At 40.7% G+C, this 21,263-nt stretch overlaps 1 protein-coding gene across 2 annotated transcripts; it reads left to right on the forward strand.

Moving 5' to 3' along the window:
• The first annotated feature begins 268 nt into the window (after window positions 1–268).
• Window positions 269–5,955, forward strand: CDKN2AIP (CDKN2A interacting protein). 2 transcript variants are annotated; one of them, XM_066235782.1, is made up of 3 exons: window positions 269–861; window positions 1,265–1,395; window positions 1,998–5,955. In XM_066235782.1, the coding sequence occupies exons 1-3, from the start codon at window positions 590–592 to the stop codon at window positions 3,344–3,346; spliced, it is 1,752 nt and encodes a 583-aa protein (XP_066091879.1). In that variant the 5' UTR covers window positions 269–589; the 3' UTR covers window positions 3,347–5,955. The 2 variants fall into 2 exon arrangements, with proteins under 2 accessions (XP_066091879.1, XP_066091880.1); XM_066235783.1 differs by having other exon boundaries at window positions 275–861; window positions 1,265–1,364; window positions 1,998–2,134.
• Window positions 5,956–21,263: the final 15,308 nt, after the last annotated feature.

The raw sequence follows: 21,263 nt of genomic DNA on the forward strand, positions 1-21,263 counted from the left end.
TCCATTCAAAACAGCGCTCGAAGCTGTTTGCGACACAATCGAAAGACGGAGAAGAGCTTTTATTTTGGCACGGCCGAAGACGCGCCGCGGCGGCAAAGGAGGACCCTCCCGGGCCGGGAGGGCGGCGGCGCAGCACGCAGCGTCACAAAGCCAAGCCCGAACGCCCGGGTCCGCGCCGAGGTCCACAGCGCCCGGGGACGCACCTGCGGCCCGCCCTCGCGGGGCGGGTGGCCCAAGCACCGTCCCCTCTCCCGCCCGTCCCCTCCCCCGGCGAGCGCCCCGCCCCGCGCCGCCGGTTGGGGCCGCAGCGTCGCGGCAGCCTGCGTGCCGCAAAGCGTTCTGGGAGGGCCGCGCCGGAAAAACGCAGGGGCCACGGCGGCGGTGAGGTTATAAAAGGGAAGGAGCCGGCGGCGGGCGGAAGTGGGCGGTTCAGCTGTTCCGGGCGCTGTTGTTTGGCGTTTGGACCTCCCGAGGGGCGTTCTGCGGTGAGCAGCCGGTGCGGGCCGTATTGACAGGGCTGCTCGCCGGCGCGCCGACCTCTTCCCTGGTGCACCGTCCGCTCGCGGCCTCCGCGACCTGCAGGCCCAACATGGCGCAGGAGGTGTCGGAGTACTTGAGCCAGAACCCGCGGGTGGCCGTCTGGGTGGAGGCGCTGCGCTGCGACGGCGAGACTGACAAACACTGGCGCCACCGCCGGGAGTTTCTGCTCCGCAATGCCGGGGACCTGGCCCCCACGGGCGGCGCTGCCTCCACTGACACGGAGGAGGCCGCGGACGCCGAGGGCGGGGCCCGCAGCCGGCAGCTGCAGCAGCTCGTCTCTTTCTCCATGGCCTGGGCCAACCACGTCTTCCTCGGGTGCCGGTGAGTGGGGACGCCCGGCGGCGGCTCTGCGGGCTTTGTCTCCAGCTCCTGGCTCGCGGCCCGGAGCGTCGGCGGGGAGGGGAGGTCGGGGCGCGCGGGAAGCCGCGGGGCTGGCGGCCCTCCGGGGCGAGAAGACGGCTCTGCCGGAAGCCGACGGGAGGGGCTGTCTGGGGGTGTTCGTCCCCGTTGGGTGAAGTTGTCGGCCGACTGTGCTCTTTCGGGTGGACACTGAGTTCCAAGTTGAGAGGGGACCCCGCCTCCCGGACCCTGGTGGAGACACTTTCTTGATTACAATCAGGAAATGCCGTTCCTGTGGCCCGTTCACATGCCAGAAGTAGCAGCTTATCAAAAACACTTTTTAAAAGGGGTTTTTTTTTTCTTTTTCTTTTTTTCTCTTTTTCAGGTACCCTCAAAAAGTTATGGATAAAATACTTAGTATGGCTGAAGGCATCAAAGTGACAGATGCTCCAATCCATACCACGAGAGACGAACTGGTTGCCAAGGTGAAGAAAAGAGGGATATCAAGTAGCAATGGTTAGCAGATCATAGATGTGAACATACATAGGAGTTTAGAACCTAAGTTTGATATAATTAGGAATTATTGGTTTTTTTTTAACAAACTGAAATTTATATAATGTTAAGATGAAATGTTAAATGTAAATCATGTGTCTGTTTTAGGTTTTGAATTTGATAGTCTTCTTTAACCACTTTAGATTTTGAAGTGTCAAATGTCTGTGCTGTTGATATTTAATATTAGAAATTAACCCTTTGAGTAATACGATCGTCCATGTGTAAGGCAACATTAAAAAAAGGCAAATGTATGTTCTTGTTTCCATAAATTGGTTATCAAACAAACATGATTTGTAAGTTAATAAAACTGGAACTGGAACTAATTTCATCTTTTGGAAAAAAACTCACTCCTGAGGGTCACTGAGCATTAAAAAAACTCACTACTCTAAGAGTTAATGATGTTATTTAGTGCTGTTTTAAGAAATTAATGAAAATATTCCAAGTGTCTTAAACTACTGGTCCTGAAATGTTTTTGCGTTGTGCCTTTATTTTAATGACTGTCTCATAAATTTTAGCTGATGTGTATGCGGTAGACTTAGCCACGTGTCTGTTTTTCTTCTTTTTAGAAGGGGTAGAAGAGCCACTGAAAAAACGACTTACAGAAGGAAAAAACAATTCTGCAGTTGAGCAAGATCATGCAAAAATTTCTGCCAAAACAGAACGTGCATCAGCTCAGCAGGAAAACAGCTCAGCGTGTTCGGGGTCATCTAGCAAATCCGAGGGTAGCGGAAGCTCTACTCGGAGCTCTGGCACCTCGAATCAGAGTAGCTCTGCAAGTGACAGAGATCGGCCTGCTTCCAGCCAGAGCAGTGGCAGCGCTTCCTCTCAGGTAACAACGGCAGGGTCTGGAAAAGCTTCTGAATCAGAAGCCCCAGAGAAGCACGGTTCGGCATCGTTTGTGTCTTCGTTGTTGAAAGCCAGTGTGAATAGTCATGTGACCCAGTCCACAGAGTCCAGTCAACAAAGTGGATCACCTAAAAAGAGTGCTGTGGAAGGTTCTTCAGTCTCAGCTTCACCGAGCACGGCAGAGGTTGAGCTGCCCTTGTTGGGCTCCTCAGGAAGCTTAGAAATAGAGTTGCCGCTGTTGTCTTCCAAACCTAGTTCAGAGACAGCTTCAAGTGGGTTAACTACCAAAACCAGTTCAGAGGCCAGTGTTTCCTCATCAGTTCCCCCAAACAGCTCCTCATCGGGTATGTCCTCACTAACTCCCAAGAGCAGCGCATCAACGAATGCATCCATGCTGACTTCCAAAAGCTCTTCGCAGGTAGCTGCAGCACTGTTAGCTTCCAAGAGTGGCCCGCAGACCAGTGGGTCTCTAGTTTCAAAGAGCACTTCCTTAGCAAGTGTGTCCCAGCTGGCTTCTAAGAGTGGTTCTCAGACTAGCACCTCCCAGTTGCCTTCTAAGAGTGCTTCCCAGTCAAGTGAAAGTTCTGTCAGGTTCTCCTGTTGCAAGTTAACCAATGAAGATGTGAAACAGAAGCAACCCTTTTTTAATAGACTGTATAAAACAGTGGCGTGGAAGTTGGTGGCTGTTGGTGGCTTTAGTCCCAATGTGAATCATGGAGAGCTCCTAAATGCAGCCATCGAGGCTCTGAAAGCAACACTGGATGTGTTTTTTGTCCCCCTAAAAGAACTGGCAGATCTGCCTCAAAATAAGAGCTCTCAAGAAAGTATTGTCTGTGAATTGAGATGCAAGTCTGTGTATTTGGGCACTGGGTGTGGAAAAAGCAAAGAAAATGCAAAAGCAGTTGCATCAAGAGAAGCACTGAAGGTATTTCTCAAGAAAAAGGTGGTGGTAAAAATATGTAAAAGGAAATACAGAGGCAGTGAAATAGAAGACCTAGTGCTCCTTGATGAAGAATCAAGGCCTGTAAACTTACCTCCAGCATTAAAACATCCTCAAGAGTTACTATAATATGCGCAAAATATCTCTGCATACAGTATCTGGTACTGGAAGAGACAAACTGGCTTACTTTTGTATAATATAAACACAGGCTTTCACAAATTTTGTATTGCTTTTTTCCAATTTTGCAGAAAATTTACATTCTAGTTCACACAGTAGAAACTGTAAATAACTTATGAATGACAGTGCACATTAAGATATGCATTAACAGCACACCAGTATGCTGTTTTATTTGCTGAAGAAAATACTGTCTTCTATTTTTACTGATACATTAGGTACGATATGTAGTTCTGTAGAGTCTTAAAACTTTTGTACTACCTTTGATTTGGTGAAAATGTATTAGGTTGTCTACCATGCTTTTTTTTCCTAGTGGAATAAACCTCCCACATCAAGAAGATGGGACCATAGTATTTGAATGTCTACAAGTCTGAAGTTTAAGGTTTTAAGAATGTTGCCCATAATGTTGATTGTATCTATTAATAAAAGAAAAAGTAGTTGCCTCAGACTATTTTTATGAGAAGTTGTAAGCATTTTTTAGGTATCAAGTACTTAAGGTTATTTTATTCTGAAGTTGTTTAAAATTCACCATGATTTTGACCACTGCAGATTCTTTTAAGTGGGTTAATAATTTATGTTTTGAGGTAAAATACAATTTACACTCTTTCTGAAAAGACATAAATGTGGGTTTCTATATGATGCATATTTTGTGACTACTGCTATTAACAGATTGATTTGTTTAGATATTAAATGCTTTAAGCTATTTTACCTTTTCAAGAAGTTGTGTTTCTTTTCCCCCTTAAGTCAGAACCAGTTCCCTGCAAACAAGCTTCCTGCTACTAGTCATCATAGATTACAACCAAGTAACTTCATAGCTGATATGCAGCTTCATAAATAGAGAAGGGACAGTTTGGAAATCTGGAACTGGATAGTAGATGCTTTTGTTTACAGATCTTAAAAGAATACTGGGTAGAGAGGAGTGTTCAGCTCTTTAATGAGCTAGTTCAAATGATTTACATTTGTTGGGAATGAAATGGAATCTTGTCTTTCTGGTATTTTTGTTTTTAGGATTTTATTCTGTTTAGATAGGGGAGAGAGAGAGAAGGGGGGAGGAGCAGGAAGCATCAACTCTCTCATAATGGCCTTGACCAGGCTAGCCCAGGGTTTTGAACCAGTGACCTCAGCGTTCCAGGTCAATGCTTTATCCACTGCACCACCACAGGTCAGGCTGTTTTTTTGTTATTCTAATTGTATTACTCTATTGTGGTATATTCTTCCATATGTTCCATTTTTCTTCAAACTGGCCCAAGATGTTTCATTACCTTTGCAGCTTTTTGTCTGGCTTTTGAGGTGCTGCACGTTGAGCAGTAATGATGATAGTGTACAAAGAAAAATCAAGAAATGACCTTTCTCACACCAGTTGAATTAGAATAAGAAAACTGAACATAAGTAGCATAACTCAAGTACGTTGACATTATTTCTATTTTATATTCTAGAAATAATAGTCAAGGATATGTTATATACTTGAAATATTCATCAATTGTTTTTAATTCACCAGATAACTTAAAAATGATTGACTTGAGAATGTTAAATTGGATATATAAGTTAAGTTATGTCCATATTCTGTAAACTGATGAGAAGCAATAGCATGAATGTATGAAAGCACTTTTACCTCTTAAGTCTTGGAATGTGTAGTTTGTGGGACATGATTATCAGAAAAGAACCAAATATTACAAAGAATAAAGTTCAGTAATGTATCTAATTAGGTAGTTTGGTAATTTCCTAAATTGGCTTGTTTCAAGTTAATATAAAGGTTATTGGTAATATCTTAAATTCTAGTAATCTTTTGATATGGTAGACTTAGAGGAAGCTGCTTAGTGTAAAAACAAGTATTGCTTAATTTGTAAACTAATTGCTATAAACATTAAAAGCTTATAAAATGCTCAATCAAATTTTAAAGAATTCATGATTTAAGGAAATACGTATTTACAATTCTGCAAGAGAGTATAGTGCAAAATAAAACAGGCTTTGGTGTTTTATTCTTGAGAACCTAGGATCCTGGATTTTAACCTTTGAACTTCATCTGTAAAGTTGGACTAATACCTGCCTCAGAGAGCTTTGAAGATTAAACAAGATATGCACTTAAAGTGCCCACTATAGTGCAGTGTACCCTAGTTTATTAACAACTGATTATACCTGTGTTCTAACTTCCTCAAAGCCTTTTGAGGAGCTGTTCTCATTTGGCCCATTGTTCAGATTAGGAAACCCAGGTAATTTGATCAAAGGTCAATTCAAGCTCCTGTCTGATTCCAGAGCCTAAGCTTTTATGATTTTGTATTGCTTAGCTTTCTCACTTCTCCAAATGCTAAAATTTCTGAAAATCCCCTTCAAGCTGGTTTTCAAATAGTTTGTTAGTGACCACATCATCTTCAAAGCCTCATTCCCTTGAAATGAGTCACAATAGCTCTTCTGTTTGTTGATGCTTCTGTGTAGTACTTGTTTGTCTTAAATATTCTCAACTAGGGAATTATCCCTTATGGGTGCAGTTGAAGTTTGTTTACAAATCAAGTTTAGTGAATAAGATAGATTACTAAGGTGGGAAACTGAATTATAAAGTGAGATGATGTCCCGAGACTGATTTTTCTTGACAGTGCAAAGATCAGGATTTTTTTTTTTTTAAACTTTTTTTTTTTTTTTTTTTTAGATTTTATTTATTCATTATAGAGAGGGGAGAGAGAGAGAGAGAGAGAGAGAGAGAGAGAGAGAGAAGGGGGGAGGAGCAGGAAGCATCAACTCCCATATGTGCCTTGACCAGGCAAGCCCAGGGTTTTGAACCGGCAACCTCAGCGTTTCCAGGTTGATGCTTTATCCACTGCGCCACCACAGGTCAGGCTCAGGATTTTTTTTTAATAGTGAAGTTAGAAAGTTAACTTTGAAGAATAGTAATGGTGTTGTGAGTTTTAACCAATATTCTTCAAGTCTGCTAGTGCTGCCTGTTGACTGGGATAGTTGTCATAGGACACATAGTTCTGAAACTTTTGATGTGTATCATCAAAAGCCTGCCTGCTTCTAAATTATATATGAAAGGGCTGTTACCTCTTGCTATTTAGATTCCCGAGTAATGGCAGTGAGAAGGTAACCCAAAGCAAGCATCAACTGGGAACCAGGTCAGTCCCATAATTGCATTATTGTAGTTTACTTAGTAGGCTTGGTCCTCAAAAATTGTGCTCAAGGTTTATGTTGACTCACTTTCTAGATAAGCATTGGCCAATCTACGGCTATTGATTCTAGTATGACTTCAAAATTTTCTGTGGTCAGTGAATTAAAGTTCTTTGCAGCTTTCTACCAATTAAAAATAGATAAGTACAGGAGTTGTCAAGCTATTTTCCCACTACCCTTTTTCCAGAAAAATAGGAATTTCACATTTTCCAGCCTCCCTGAACAGTTTTTAGTTGCTGTCCCAGCTAGAGCCGTTCCCTTTTTACTTCTTGTTACCTGCCTTAACCTCCACTTTCCTGGTTCCTTTTTGTTTTTTTTAAAAAAAACTATTGCCTGACCAGGCGGTGGCGCAGTGGACAGAGGGTCGGACTAGGACACGGAGGACCCAGGTTCGAGACAAGGCCGTCAGCTAGAGCGCGGGCTCATCTGGTTTGAGCAAAGCTCACCAGCTTGAGCTCAAGGTCGCTGGCTTGAGTGTGGGGTCACTCGGTCTGCTGTAGCCCCCTGGTCAGGGCACGTATGAGAAAGCAATCAATGAACAACTAAGGTGCTGCAACAAAGAACTGATGCTTCTCATCTCCCTCCCTTTTTGCCGTCAGTCCCTGTCTCTGTCACACCCACACACAAAAACTATTGAAGGAAGATCATTGTCTGAAAATTAAAGTTAGTTTTCAAAGTTACCTTTTTCTGTCCCTTGCTGCTTATACAGCAAGAAAAATAATGTAGTTAGTGGAAAAGATCCCAAACAAAATTAATGGGAAAGAAAAGAAATACTAAATAGGAAGGGTTAGGTACAGGTCCCGATCTCCCCCCACCACCACCACCATATAGACTAGAGATGAGATTTTTATACACAAGTCCTTAACAGGAACCATTAAAATGCTTTTGGTGATTTTGAAGCATATGAGTAGAACAGAATCCTTGGAAGTCATTAGGAAGCAACCAAACCAACATAACACAAACAGTAAATACACTGTACTATTATATAGACATGGGACTATTATATAATACATGTAACTTGAACGGAGTGCAAGGACAAATGCACAGAAAGTGTTTTTCTTATGACTGTTTTCATGTAAACCAGTTTACCAGGGCTTGGATACTCTCCAATGGTAGAACCTGAGTTCTGAAGATGTGAGCAGTGGTTTTCAAGGTTTCCTTTAGCCATATTTCCTCAAAGAAAACGGGGTCCCTGATAGAAGCAGACTTACTCTGGTCGAAGAAGATTGGCCACAGCCCCGCTGAATTCCTTCTACTTTCCCATTCTCAGTTTCTGCAGCCCTCTTTGGACTCTGGGCAGAAGTGGAGTTAGTAACTAGAAGGCCCAGTGTAGTGAGCCTCCTTCCTTCTGCGGCAGGTACTAGAGTAGGTGCAGGACAAAAGCTGCCTGTTCTGCAAAACGAAACGAATCTGTTCTTAAATACGATGTCATATTAGAACTTGTAATTAGTAGGGACTCAGGTCAGGCTTAAGGGACCATCACATAAATTAACATTTAATAATACTAAAAGTAGCCACCATTTATTTTTTTAATTGTGAAATATAATTGCAGAAGTCCATAAGGTCCATTTATATATCAAGTCCAATAATTATTAATTGAATGCCCACATTTGCCTAGTTCAAAAAATACCAATAGAACTATCAGCACTTCAAGAACTCACCATGTGAATGGCTACCATTTATTGGATACCTACAATATGTTGGTGTTTTACATGTCGATTTAAGCCTTTCCATACCTTGTGAGGTGGGTTGGTATTGTTGATCCTATGTTACAGAAAACTGATGACCATTATAAATTGTTTTGCTCAAATCACAGAGCTAGGAAATGTTACAGGGACTCAAATCTAGTGTTCTCAGACCGAAGAATGGCTTGGTTCTAATTTTGGGCACTGAGTGTGAACACTAATGAGACATGTCCCATGATATTTGTTTCCTGTATTACAGAAAATAAGTGTAATCACACTTTGAGGAAAATTTGACAAATTTTATTTAAACTAGGAAGCTTCTAAAGAAGCAAACTTTAAAGGACATTGCTCAAATGTGTATCTGAAATAATCCTTGGAAAATATTTTCTAGACATTCTATTTGTAGAATGCAAAGGGGCAGTTTACAGAGGCAATGATATAATCAAAGATGTAATCAATAATAAATAAGAATCTTCTCATTGCTCTTCACTGCTTGTTCATTAAATATTTTCCTTATCTGTGCTCAGCCATAAGAAATGATGACATTGGATCATTTACAACAACATGGATGGACCTTGATAACATTATACTGAGTGAAATAAGTAAGTTAGAAAAAACTAAGAACTATGATTCCATACATAGGTGGGACATAAAACTGAGACTCAGAGACATGGACAAGAGTGTGGTGGTTATGGGGGGGGGGGAAAGGGGCACAAAGAAAACCAGTTAGAAGGTGATGGAAGACAATTTGACTTTGATAGTGAATTTATTTATTTACAGAGACAGAGAGTCAGAGAGAGGGATAGATACGGACAGACAGACAGGAACGGAGAGAGATGAGAAGCATTAATCATCAGTTTTTCATTGCGACACCTTAGTTGTTCATTGATTGCTTTCTCATATGTGCCTTGACTGCGGACCTTCAGCAGACCGAGTAACCCCTTGCTCGAGCCAGCGACCTTGGGTCCAAGCTGGTGAGCTTTGCTCAAACCAGATGAGCCTGCGCTCAAGCTGGCAACCTCGAGGTCTCGAACCTGGGTCTTCTGCATCCCAGTCCGTTGCTCTATCCACTGTGCCACCACCTGGTTAGGCAGACAGTTTGACTTTGGATGATGGGTATGCAACATAATCAAATGTTAAAATAACCTGGAGATGTTTTCTCTGAACTAATGTACCCTGATTGATCAATGTCACCCCATTAAAATTAATAATAAAGGAAAAAAAATTTTTCCTACACTAGCTAAGGGAAAACTAGTTCTTGTAAAATCAAAACTAATAGTCCAGTCCATGGGTTTATTTCTAGTTTATCTTAGCTATGTGCACTGTGCTGGTGGACCACACATACCTAATGAGGAACTTACCACATGTGCACCCTTCTGTCCTCATGTTTCAAAATTTTGAATGCAATCAACAAGAGGAAAGTAAAATAAGACTATTTGGAAAATATTCCCTGTAATTCAAATTTGTAGGTCGTTCTGTTATTGTGGTTTATTTATTGGGAAGGAGAGGAGGAGGATGTGACTTTACTGAAGTCCCTGCTGGGGATAGTGAGGAAATGAAAATCCACTCGCTCCAGCCCTGGTAGACTTTGAGAGTGAAGAAGGGAAGCAGTCATTTGAGACATGGATCCTCACCTCTACAGCGTGCATGTCACCCCTGACAGAATTGCAGCGGTGGGAGTAATGACAGTTTTCACTTATTAAGCCTTCTTGGTTTACTCTGACTATAACGAATAATTATTATAATGCATCACTCTGTAGGAGGGTCCAAGAGATAGAAACAGATGTTTGAGTAAGAAATACAGAAGGCATCAGGACCTTAAATATAGAACTATGAGCTGCACAACACACGGGGGCGCCATTCACACGGAATAAAGTGGATGTCATTTGATACCATGAATAATGTCCCTTGAAATTTTAGAATCCCTGAGATTGCTGTATGAGTAAATCCTACTTTAAAAAAGTAATATGACATAAATATTGGTGGTTCTGTGAAGCATGGATAGCATATAAATTCCAACAAACTAACTGGGGGTAGCAAATGCTAGAGTTACTTGTAGATGCTGGGGGCAGTATTTATACTCGTTAATGAATTGCGTTTTCCGACATCCTTCTGTACGTACAGGGAATTATTCCAAGACAATAGCCTAAAATCAAACTACTGTATTACCAGGTGAAGTAAGGCTGCTTGGGTTAAGGATTTTTTTCCTCTACTCACAAACCTTTGGGGGGATTTCGGGAACCAGGCAGCTCAGGAATAAACCTGAGTCTGCTTTGTGGTCTGTCCTACAGATAATGTCACATAATTACCTCAAGTTTTTTAGTACATTTAATGTAAACATACCCTCTCTTGGTCAATTTCCCTTTCATCTTGTTCTTTGTTCCATTAATCTTTTTCTTGGTTGTCACCTTTGCTGAAGTGAGCTAACGTAAATGAGTAAAGATTTTAAGATTTTTACTTCTGCAACCATGCAAGATAGTTCTGCAGAAGTCAGACAATAAATTTCAGTGTGATGTTGGTTCAGGGAGAATAGTGAAAAAGTAAAACTTGCTGATTCCTTTTGATCTGTCAGTATAAAGCAAGAGGGGAGAAGAGTGGTACATAGAAAAGAATATAAGGTCAGCTCAACTCTGTCCCCATGGAACAGGTCTGTGAATTTTTTGTAGACTTTGATGGGTTTTAGAATTTAAAACTCTATCCCTTTTTATTGTAAGGGAATTCATGCCCCCATATATCAAAACCAAGCTTTCCTACTGAGCATTGACCTACAGCAGACAAACTAACATAATCTATATATTGATCTACTGCTGCTGTAACGAATCACCACAAATTTGGGGCGGTCCAAATCTGTAGGTTAGGTCCAACATAGATCTCCCTGGGCTCAGACCAAGGTGTGGGCAGTTCTGTGTTCCCTTTTGCAGGCTGAGGGAGTATGCTTCTTGCCTTTTCCAGCTTCCAGAACCCTGCATTCCTTGGCTCAATCCCTTCCTCCATCTGCCAGGCTAGTGATGGTGGGCTGAGCCTCAGCTGGCATCACACCACTGCTGCCTTCTGACCCTGACTTCTCTGCCTCTCCTCTCCCTTTCCCCACCCCCCTCTTCTACGCATAGGGACCCCTGGGATTGATTACATTGGGTTCACACAGGAAATCCTCATAGTTCAAGATCATCTGACTAGTTGATCATCGTATCAGCTTTATTAATTCTGTCAGCAACTTTAATTCTCCTTTGCCATGTCACGTAACATATTCACAGGTTCTAGGGACTAGGACATGGATACCTTTGGGGGCCCATTAGTCTGCTACCACTGAGGTCTGAATTTACTACCACTACCAACTTTAAAATGTTGACTTTCTAACTTCATAAATGACACGTGTTGACTGCCTTGCTTCTGAGCAAGATACAGTATAGAAGGTGGTACAGCTTAAAAATGAGTTGTCCCAGGTAGCCTTTGCCATGTAATCCTAACGGTCTAATAAGGGAGCCTCTTACAACTACAGGTATCCTTAAAGAAGAAAGATTTTCTGTTAAGAGTCAAGTAATAGAGGTAAAAATCTCAGCTGCAGTGGCAAACAAGTCATTGAGTTTTTCAAGACTTTTTTGGGGGCACAGTAGACAGCAGAACTGCAGCTTTGCCTTAATGAAGCTAGAGCATGCTGCGTGGCTAACGTGTTACATAGTTCCTGACAGACCTCACAAATGTTACTGTCAACTTCTCACTGCTGAGCAAAATGCATCTGACATTTATAGCTCTCAAATGTAACTGGACAAATAGGCAATGGGCACATCTAATTATTAAAACACTTGATTTTGCATTCATCACAGCCGTAACAGTTCAGTCCATTCTAGGCATTTTTTTAAAAAATCACATATAAAATTTCATTGCAGAGGTCAAAGGATAGTGTCCATGAGGAACATACCAGCCTATGTTTCACTCTAGATAATATGTGTAATTCTAAAATCAGAGATTGTTTAAAAAAAATTTACAAATTCCAATTTTGTGTAGTTCACAGAAAGAGTATATTTGAAAAGAATAACTATTTCATTACTCTACCACCTTTTTTTTTTTTGCATTTTTCCGAAGCTGGAAATGGGGAGGCAGTCAGACAGACTCCAGCATGCGCCCGACCGGGATCCACCCGGCATGCCTACAAGGGGGCGATGCTCTGCCCCTCTGGGGCATCGCTCTGTTGCATCCAGAGCCATTCTAGTGCCTGAGGCAGAGGCCACAGAGCCATCCTCAGCGCCCGGGCCATCTTTGCTCCAATGGAGCCTTGGTTGTGGGAGGGGAAGAGAGAGACAGAGGAAAGAGAGGGGGAGGGGTGGAGAAGCAGATGGGAGCTTCTCCTGTGTGCCCTGGCCGGGAATTGAACCCGGGATTCCTGCACGCCAGGTCTACGCTCTACCACTGAGCCAACCAGCCAGGGCTATTCTACCACTTTTAAAACATTTTTAAGTCGTCAAAGGTAAACACAGAAGATGAATGAATTTGGGAATAGTATGCATAATCAACAATCATTTGGAAACAGTATGTGTAATAGTGTCCTGTTAGTTAATTTTATATGTCAGTTTGCCTGGGCCTCGGGGGTACCCAAATTTTGGTTAAACATTATCCTGGTGTGTCTGTGAGTGATGAGATTAACATTTGAATACTAGACTTTCAGAGCCCATTGTTGGGCTCATCCAACCCACTGAAGGCTTGAACAGAACAATAAGCTGAAGGAGAGAATTTGCTCTCTTTGCCTGACTGTTCAAGCTGGGACATCAGTTGGAATTTATACCATTGGCCAGGGGTCCCCAAACTTTTTACAGAGGGGGCCAGTGCACTGTTCCTCAGACCGTTGGAGGGCCGGACTATAAAAAAAACAATAAACAAATCCCTTTGCATACTGCACATTTCTTATTTTAAAGTAAAAAAACAAAACGGGAACAAATACAATATTTAAAATAAAGAACAAGTAAATTTAAATCAACAAACTGACCAGTATTTTAATGGGAACTCTGCTCCTCTCACTGACCACCAATGAAAGAGGTGCCCCTTCTGGAAGTGTGTGTGTGTGTGGGGGGGCGGATAAATGGCCTCAGGGGCTGCATGTGGCCCCAGGCCATAGTTTGGGGACCCCTGCCATTGGCTCTCCTGGTTCTCAGATCTTCAGACTCGGATTGGAACCTTCGGCTATCCTGGGTCTCCAGCCTGCTGGCTTAGGTCCTGGGATTCTTAGTCTCTAAAGCCACATGAGCTAACTGCACACACACACAGTCATGTTTTATATATATATCGGTATGTATATAGTATAAATACATCTTTTACATATATGTAGTACAGTTATGTGATGCAGCAGCAGCACCACCACACATAAAAACCATCTACAAAAAACCAGTACAGGAACTACTTGAGTCTTTCTTACCTGGATGCTGGAGCTTTCCTATGTCTTTGGATAGAAAACCAACAATATTCAAAGAGTAACACAATCTTCCAGGTATCCAAGATGTATTTAAGTTCATTTCAACCCACACTTAAATGTTTTTTATTATCACAATGGGGGGATGAATAAAAACACACTTCGAAAGAAACTGGAGATACTAAGATTAAGACCCTGACTGATTGGCCTGATAGCTTATATCCTTCGAGTGTCAATTCAGAAGTTTTCTTTGACCACATGAATAAAGTAGTTCTCACCCAACCTTACTATCTTTGAATGGGTTCTCAACTGGAATTTCAGGGAGCCATGGATTCTGTAAGGTATCAATAGGGGTTCCACAAGAGCCTGTGATTGAAAACCAGTTTTTTTTTTTTAAATTTTGCACTGTGCAAAGCTAATACACACAATGATCAACTGTCCTTTTTGTTAGTCTTTCAGCCAGCCCTCCATGGCAGGGCACAGGGTAGTGTTGAGTCCATTCTCGGTGAGTCTTGACACTAGATAAGGGGTCCGTCTGATCATTGGTCAGCACTATTGCAGCGGGTGGTGGAGAGGGGGAGATGGTGTCAGTCTCCATCCTGAATGACAACTCCCCCATTCTTCCCGTACATGCCACTGACTGACAGCAGTAAATAAGCTCCGCCACTTGGAATATTGGAGGGAAATGTCCTTTCTAAAAATGGAACTTTTTTTAATGCGTTAGAACTCAGCTGCCCACCCCCGCTGCTTTGCTGATATATAGATAGCAAAAAGATGGATTGTGAAGGGTAAAAGTAAATTATTACTTTTTTTTTGCTTGTGTTTCTTGTTTTTTCTTTTTTTATGCCTCTGTTTTATATTTGTGTTTGATTTTTTAAAATGTCTGATGGTCTAGTATGGCTGTTATTTTAGGAAAATATATGGGAGTGAAGAGGAACATTCTGGGGGCTACAGACAGTTCCTCTTATAGACAGTTCAGTAATTAAAATTAATTACAACCTTCTGGATCTTTCTATTGCACTAGTAAAATGAAGAATACACAAAAAGTTACTTATCCCAGTGGGTTTCAGATGGGCTTGTAATCAAAATTGGCCTATTTCCTGGTGTGTTGTCAAACAACTTAAAAATGCAACAGTGGCTCCAAAAACTTTGAAAAGAACTTAATTACAAATCAGTTGTTTGATAATAAAGGTGCTGATTCTTTTAAATGGCTACTGGAAATTCAAAACCAAGGATATCAAGTTTTTTTGTTTTGTTTTTAAAGTCACATTCAGTGAAAAGCTCAAAAAGCAATTTATTTAGTAGCTGAACTAATTGAGAAAAGGTAAAGTCATGCAGTTGGTGAGTTTTATAAGGCCACCATGTAAAATGCTAGAATAAGGTTTAACATGAGAAATTGAAAAGAGTCTACTTTCAATAGAATGATCAGTTGATGTAGTGATGACGTGTCTCATGATGCTGAAAAGTTCTATGTAACAGAAACAATAGCTTCTCTATTCAGGTTGATGAGTCAGCAGAGTTTATCGATAAATATTACAGTGGTGCATTGGTAAGATGTGTAAATGATGATAAATCTCAGGAAAACGTGCCTGCTGTAAAGATCCACCTGAAACAAGCAAAGACTGAGATACATTAGTGTTTTCCTGTCTAGAAATAAAAGTTGTGTCTTTATACAGGAACTGTGTTCACAATCTGTGCTGATGGTGTCCAGAGAATGCAAGGCTCTGTCAGAAGTTCACCTTCACCTCCCCTGTAAAAAGAGCAAAGCCTGACAATGTCACAGCACAATGCTTTCTTCACGGCGAGATGCGGAAGAAAAGCTCACAGAGATGAAATGCTCAAGTTCCGAGTGATTTAACAAAATTGGTAAACTGCATTTAAACAAAGGCCAGTTCACTTTAGTATGTTCTAAAAACTGAAAATCTGGATGAGGGCACATTTATCTCCTGATACACAGAAAAATCTGGTGGCTTAGTAAAGGAAGAGTTTTTAAACTGGGTGTCTGAACAGACAGGTGACTTGCATACTTCTAAGTAAAAAGCCAGATTTTTCTGAAGACCAAGAATGTCAGCAGAAACTAGCTTATTTAACAAACACTTCATCTCATTCACTAGTTGAACACAAACCTGAGGCCTGGGAGAAATGTTTTGACCCCAAGTAACAAGATTCTTGGGTTTTGGAAAAATCACGTTGATAAAGAAAATCTTGAAATGTTTCCACTACTGTTTCACCCTAAGAATGAAGAGAGATTATCAGTCTCAAGTCTTACCGAAAACTACCTACGGAACAGGGTTCTCCCTGCCTCCCCACTGAGGGACCAGGTAGGGGACCTTTGTCCTGAATCTTCTGCTCCCTTTGAGAACTTGAGAGAAGAGAAAGAACTTCATCAACTGCAGTCTGACAGTACACCCTAGATAACATTTCTGATCTCTCCCCGGACGAATTCTGGATTTCTTCAAAAGATGAGTTTCTGCTACTCACAGGCAAGCAATGAAACTTTTACTGCAACATTCAGCTTCTTATATGAAGCTCTTCATAGCGTAACAAGGACAGCAGTGGTCTCTTTTCCACTGAAAATGAAACCTGTGGGTGCGTCTTTCAAATTTATTTCCTCAAGATCAAGTATTTATGCAGTCCAAAATAAGCACAGGTTTATTTTTTTTTAATATGCTTTTTTATTAAATTTTGGGGGGTGACATTGATTAAATTTATATAGGATTCAGGGATACAATTCTGTAATACATCAGTAGATTTAAAGAGGTAAATTTTCCTCTTAGTTTTAAAAATATTTTGATGCAACAGTAAGCATATAAAGGAGATTAGGAAACCAATACAAACCAGTAGTTCTTTTATTCTACCTTGTTTCTGCATTTATTGATAATTTGTTTTTCTTTATAGTCTGTCAGCATTTTCCCTGCACATTGCATGTCTACAGAAGACTATATGCCTATAGACTCTAAGTGTTTCCTGGACGTGGATCAAAGATTTGATTTAGCTTTAATTCATACAGCAGATACTTTCATATGTTGCCTATCCTTCTAGTCAGTGAATCCTATCAAGATTTAGACAGACAGACTGGGTTTTTAATTTAGTCAGCACTTTGTGTATGGCTGTTTGCTTTGGTGATCCCAGGAAGACCCACGAGACTCGACAGCAGGTTATGCACATGGCTAAGACTGATGACAGCAAAGGGGAAAGAGCAAAAGCAACAGGAACAGGATGCACTGGGAAAGTCCCAAGAGGCTCGGCACAGGCTTCCAGTGTCCTCTGTCTAAAGCTACCCAGGAATTCTCTATAGCAGTCAACTAGAGGCACGTATAGAAGGTGTCTGCCTCTGGAAGCGCATGAGTCTTAGGGCCCAAGACTTCTACGGGGGCAGTAAATATACACATATTCTGCTGTGCAATCAGCCATGGGAACAGAAACTCAGGACCCCAACAATGAAACCAGGTGCACATGTTTGTGCAAAGCAACGTGACAATCCAATGTGGCATGATCCATTGCTCCAGGTGTATATAACAAAATCATCACTAACACAAAAACACTCCAAGAGCCAAATTCCCAGGGTTGGCCAAAGGTTAATCACCGTTCTCTTAGAGGCATGCAAAGAATAAGCAAGCAAACTGCAGCATTAACTTTCCCCTCACAAGGGTCTGTGTGTCCTTGCTTCATCTATTACCAATTCCTGGCTTACTAAGAAATAATTCAAAGGTAATTGCGTCCTAGCATTTGGGGAGATATTTTTATGACTACTACATATCTAAATCATTTCCTATAGTCTAATCTTCCCAACAAACACATCCCTAGCCTCCAATTTCTATATCAAGCTGTTCTTCACAAATAAGCAGGTTACATATAGGAAACCACTTTATGTGTAAGAGGCCTAAGGTTGAGAGAGCCCAAAGATACCAAAAACTATGGGGTCATAATTCTTGCATGATTTAAATTTATATCTTTCCCCCAAACCTGCTTTGCCTCCTGGATATTATATTTCACAGAGCCTTGCTGTGATCTACTTGTGGCCCAAACCAAAACCCTAAATGACTTCTTTTCTCCCCCACCCCTAAACAGTCACTAAACCCAGTTACTACCTCCTAGAAACTTCCTGAATCAATCTCCTGTCCTGTCCACGTGACCTTTCCGTTACTTGTTCTTTTCATGCTTCTCCCTCCTTCTCCCCACAGTAGAGTTGTTACTCCCATTCTTACCTAGAGAGCAACACCACACACTGATAAATAATTTTTTGAAGTCTTATATGAGGTATTGGAACTGCTCAGATCACTCTGTTCAGTTGTTTCCTGCATGTTATTCATTTCCCAGTATCTATTCTATTGGAGAGTAAGAGTGCTTTGAGCCATACATCATAAGTATTAATAGCTGCTTCCTGTCCCTCATCTTCACTGCATGACATTGGGCTCTTCTCCCAGTCTTTTCCCTTTCTCAACTACTACCTGTGTACACATTCCTCTTCCCTAGACACTTCTGCTAAGTTCCAGTCCTGCAGAGAAGACCACAGTTCTACAGTACAATAAAAACTTCAGGGGAATACTACTTGCGTGAACATATTTCAAAAGTCCCTTCCAAGATCATAATTAGAACTTATAAATGGCATTACATCAATCTTAACATCGACCTTATTTTTCTACTTTTTATTTATTGATTTTTAGAGAGAGGAGAGAGAGAGTTAGGAAGCATCAACTCATAGTAGATGCTTCCCATATGTGCCTTGACTGGGCAGGCCCAGGGTTCAAACTGGCGACCTCAGTGTTCTAGGTCGACCCTTTATCCACTGCGCCACCACAGGTCAGGCAACATCAACCTTAATATGAATCTCCAAATATCTGATTCATAAAAATGATAAAAATTGTTCCACTTTAACTTAAAATACTCAAATGAGATCTCACAAAAAATTAAGAAAGCTCTTAACACATTGAGGGCTATACTATATTAGAAAAAAGCTACCTCTCAACTTCTAGACTACTGACAAGCTTCACCAAAAAAAAAAAAAAAGTGTTTGAGTCCAAACTGCTTGGATTAGTTCCTAAAGTGGGAAGTCTTCAAAAGCTTCAAATCTATCAATTGTGATATTTCTTGACTTTAGTTTTGTCTAATATATGTGCAATCAATATGCTGGTACGCGAAGTATAGACATTAATAATGGTAGAACAGTTCAGATAAAGGTCACCAACCCTGAATAGTTAGTGCATCTACTTAGATGCTCCTCTCCCAGTACCCATATGCATTTTGTCACTCTAGTGTACAGAAAGTTTCTTTGCTTCTTTTATATTTAAAATAAAGTTTAAATTTTGTTAAAGTAATTTATATATCAGTAAAATCAAATGTGCAAAATGACATTTGTGGAAACTAAGTCTCCCTCCCACTCCAGATTCTCTGGCCCTAAATCAGAGGCAGCCACTACCAGATTTCACTAGACTGTTCTTCTTTGGGAGATAATTTTTGCCCGAATAAAAAAAGTTAGGGATATTCTTAAGATAACAGCATGTAAAGAAGCCACTAGGCTCTTTTAGAATTATTTCTGAATCAGTACTCAATTTTCAAAGATAAGGTTAGAGGCTATTAGGCCAACTCTATAGAATTATAACTGTATTTTTTATTACAATAAAACTAACACAATTAGTTTCATAGATAAAATTTTTATATTATGATCCCTAAATTTTAATTCTAATATTGTACCACTGCCATTAATTGCTCAAATAATTATTTCTGATTCAAATAGCTTTTTAGCCTTTAAACCTCTCTGTATACATCTCCCCCATATCTTTTAAACATCTAATTCTAGTACTTCCTTTACCCAGGGAGTAAATATTTCTGCTGTCACCTCCAGTATTTTTAAATTTTTTAAAATTCATTTTTAGAAGGAGACAGGGAGAGATAGAGGAAGAAGGGAGAAGGAGCAGGAAGCACCAACTCCCATATGTGCCTTGACCAGGCAAGCCCAGGGTTTCGAACCAGCGACCTCAGCATTCCAGGTTGACACGTTATCCACTGCACCACCACAGGTCAGACCATCTCCAGTACTTCTACAAAGTCTTCTCCCTGAAGATGTGACCAAAGGGTATTGTGCTAAAGGGTCTGGAATGTATACCCAAAACAAGCAAAAGGAACCACACCTAGGCTGCAGTTAGCTAATGAAGAATATAACCTCTGTCTTCTCTAGCAGAACAAAACTGGGGGCAGTCTGGAAAATGAAAGAAAATCAGGTAAGTTATTTGTATTAAATGTTTTTGTTTTCAAAACATGGGTATCTTATTTCATAGAACTAGCACACTTAAAATTACCTGTAGTAGTGAAATAAGGTTTAAACACAGTTTTCCAGAAACAGGGGTATTAAGTGAGATATACTGGTTTCCATTTATATGAGTCAGACAACCTCAATTTATTAAAATAAATTAGATAAGCGATTAAAAAAATTGTTACCCTCAGAAGATAAATCAATATTAACCAGACTGCTGGACCAAGAGTAATTAATCTAACAATAGCTCTAATAAGGCCTCATTAATTAATCAATTAGAATCATTTAAAAGGAAAAAAAAGTTTTAGAAAAACTCTTGGTCAGTAGCATTGGTTTATTTTTGCATTAGTTTACTTTTAAAAGACCACTCTTACTTCATCTGGAGCTGATGGGATAAGGCATTTGCTGTTGAAATTAACTAAGTGTAAAGGACACATGGTTTCCAGCACTTCTTTTTGAGAAAGTGAGAGAGAGGAAGGGAGATGAGCATCAACCTACAGTTGTGTCGCTTTAGTTCATTGACTGCTTCTCATATGTGCTTTGACCAGGGAAGGGGCTCCAGCTGAGCCAGTGACCCCTTGCTCAAGCCAGCAACCTTGGGCTTCAAGCCAGAAGCCAGCGACCATGGGATCATTTCAATGATTCCATACTCAAGCCAGTGACCCCACACTCAAGCTGGTGAGACTGCCCTCAATCCAGTGACCTTGGGGTTTCAAAGGAGGTAAGAGGTCAAAACTTCAGTTGCACATGGCTTGGCTATTTCAAGATGCTAGGCTATTGTTGGATTCACTACTTGTAAAAAACATTTTAAGGTAAGAGAGCTCACTAAGATAAAGGGGTATCTCCACTGATAGATTGTGTTGGCATCTCTTATCATTTAGAGATCTAGTCATTACAGTCTTTGTATAGGTTGAACAATTTATATCTATTCAATTTTGGACAAATTCTGAAGTTCACCAGCAAAATTAGACAAGAGTTTGAACTTTGAACATATCTTTCTTCCCTAAATTTTAAACCCTTGCCCTTGGTTTTAAGAAACATAATTGCATAATTCAAACTCCTTCAATATTGTGACCTAGTTCCCCCTCTCAATGTTATAAATGGCTCATGTAACTATGGTAACCACCCAGGGAAAACTGAATGTTTTTATGGTCAGCAATATGCAAAGTATACCATATGTGCTTATTTTTTTCTCTCTGGGATAACTGAAGTAGATGTTTTTCTATGTTATGGAAATGTTATTATACTGAATTTTCTCTTGACCACAGTCCCAGTCATTCAGTTCCTTCATTAAAATATTTTGGGATCATATTTGGTTGTTAGTAGTCATTCTAAATGCTGAACAGCACTTATAAACCACAGTAGGATTGTATG

The sequence above is a fragment of the Saccopteryx bilineata genome, chromosome 6 (assembly GCF_036850765.1).
Source record: "Saccopteryx bilineata isolate mSacBil1 chromosome 6, mSacBil1_pri_phased_curated, whole genome shotgun sequence".
NCBI lineage: Eukaryota > Metazoa > Chordata > Mammalia > Chiroptera > Emballonuridae > Saccopteryx > Saccopteryx bilineata.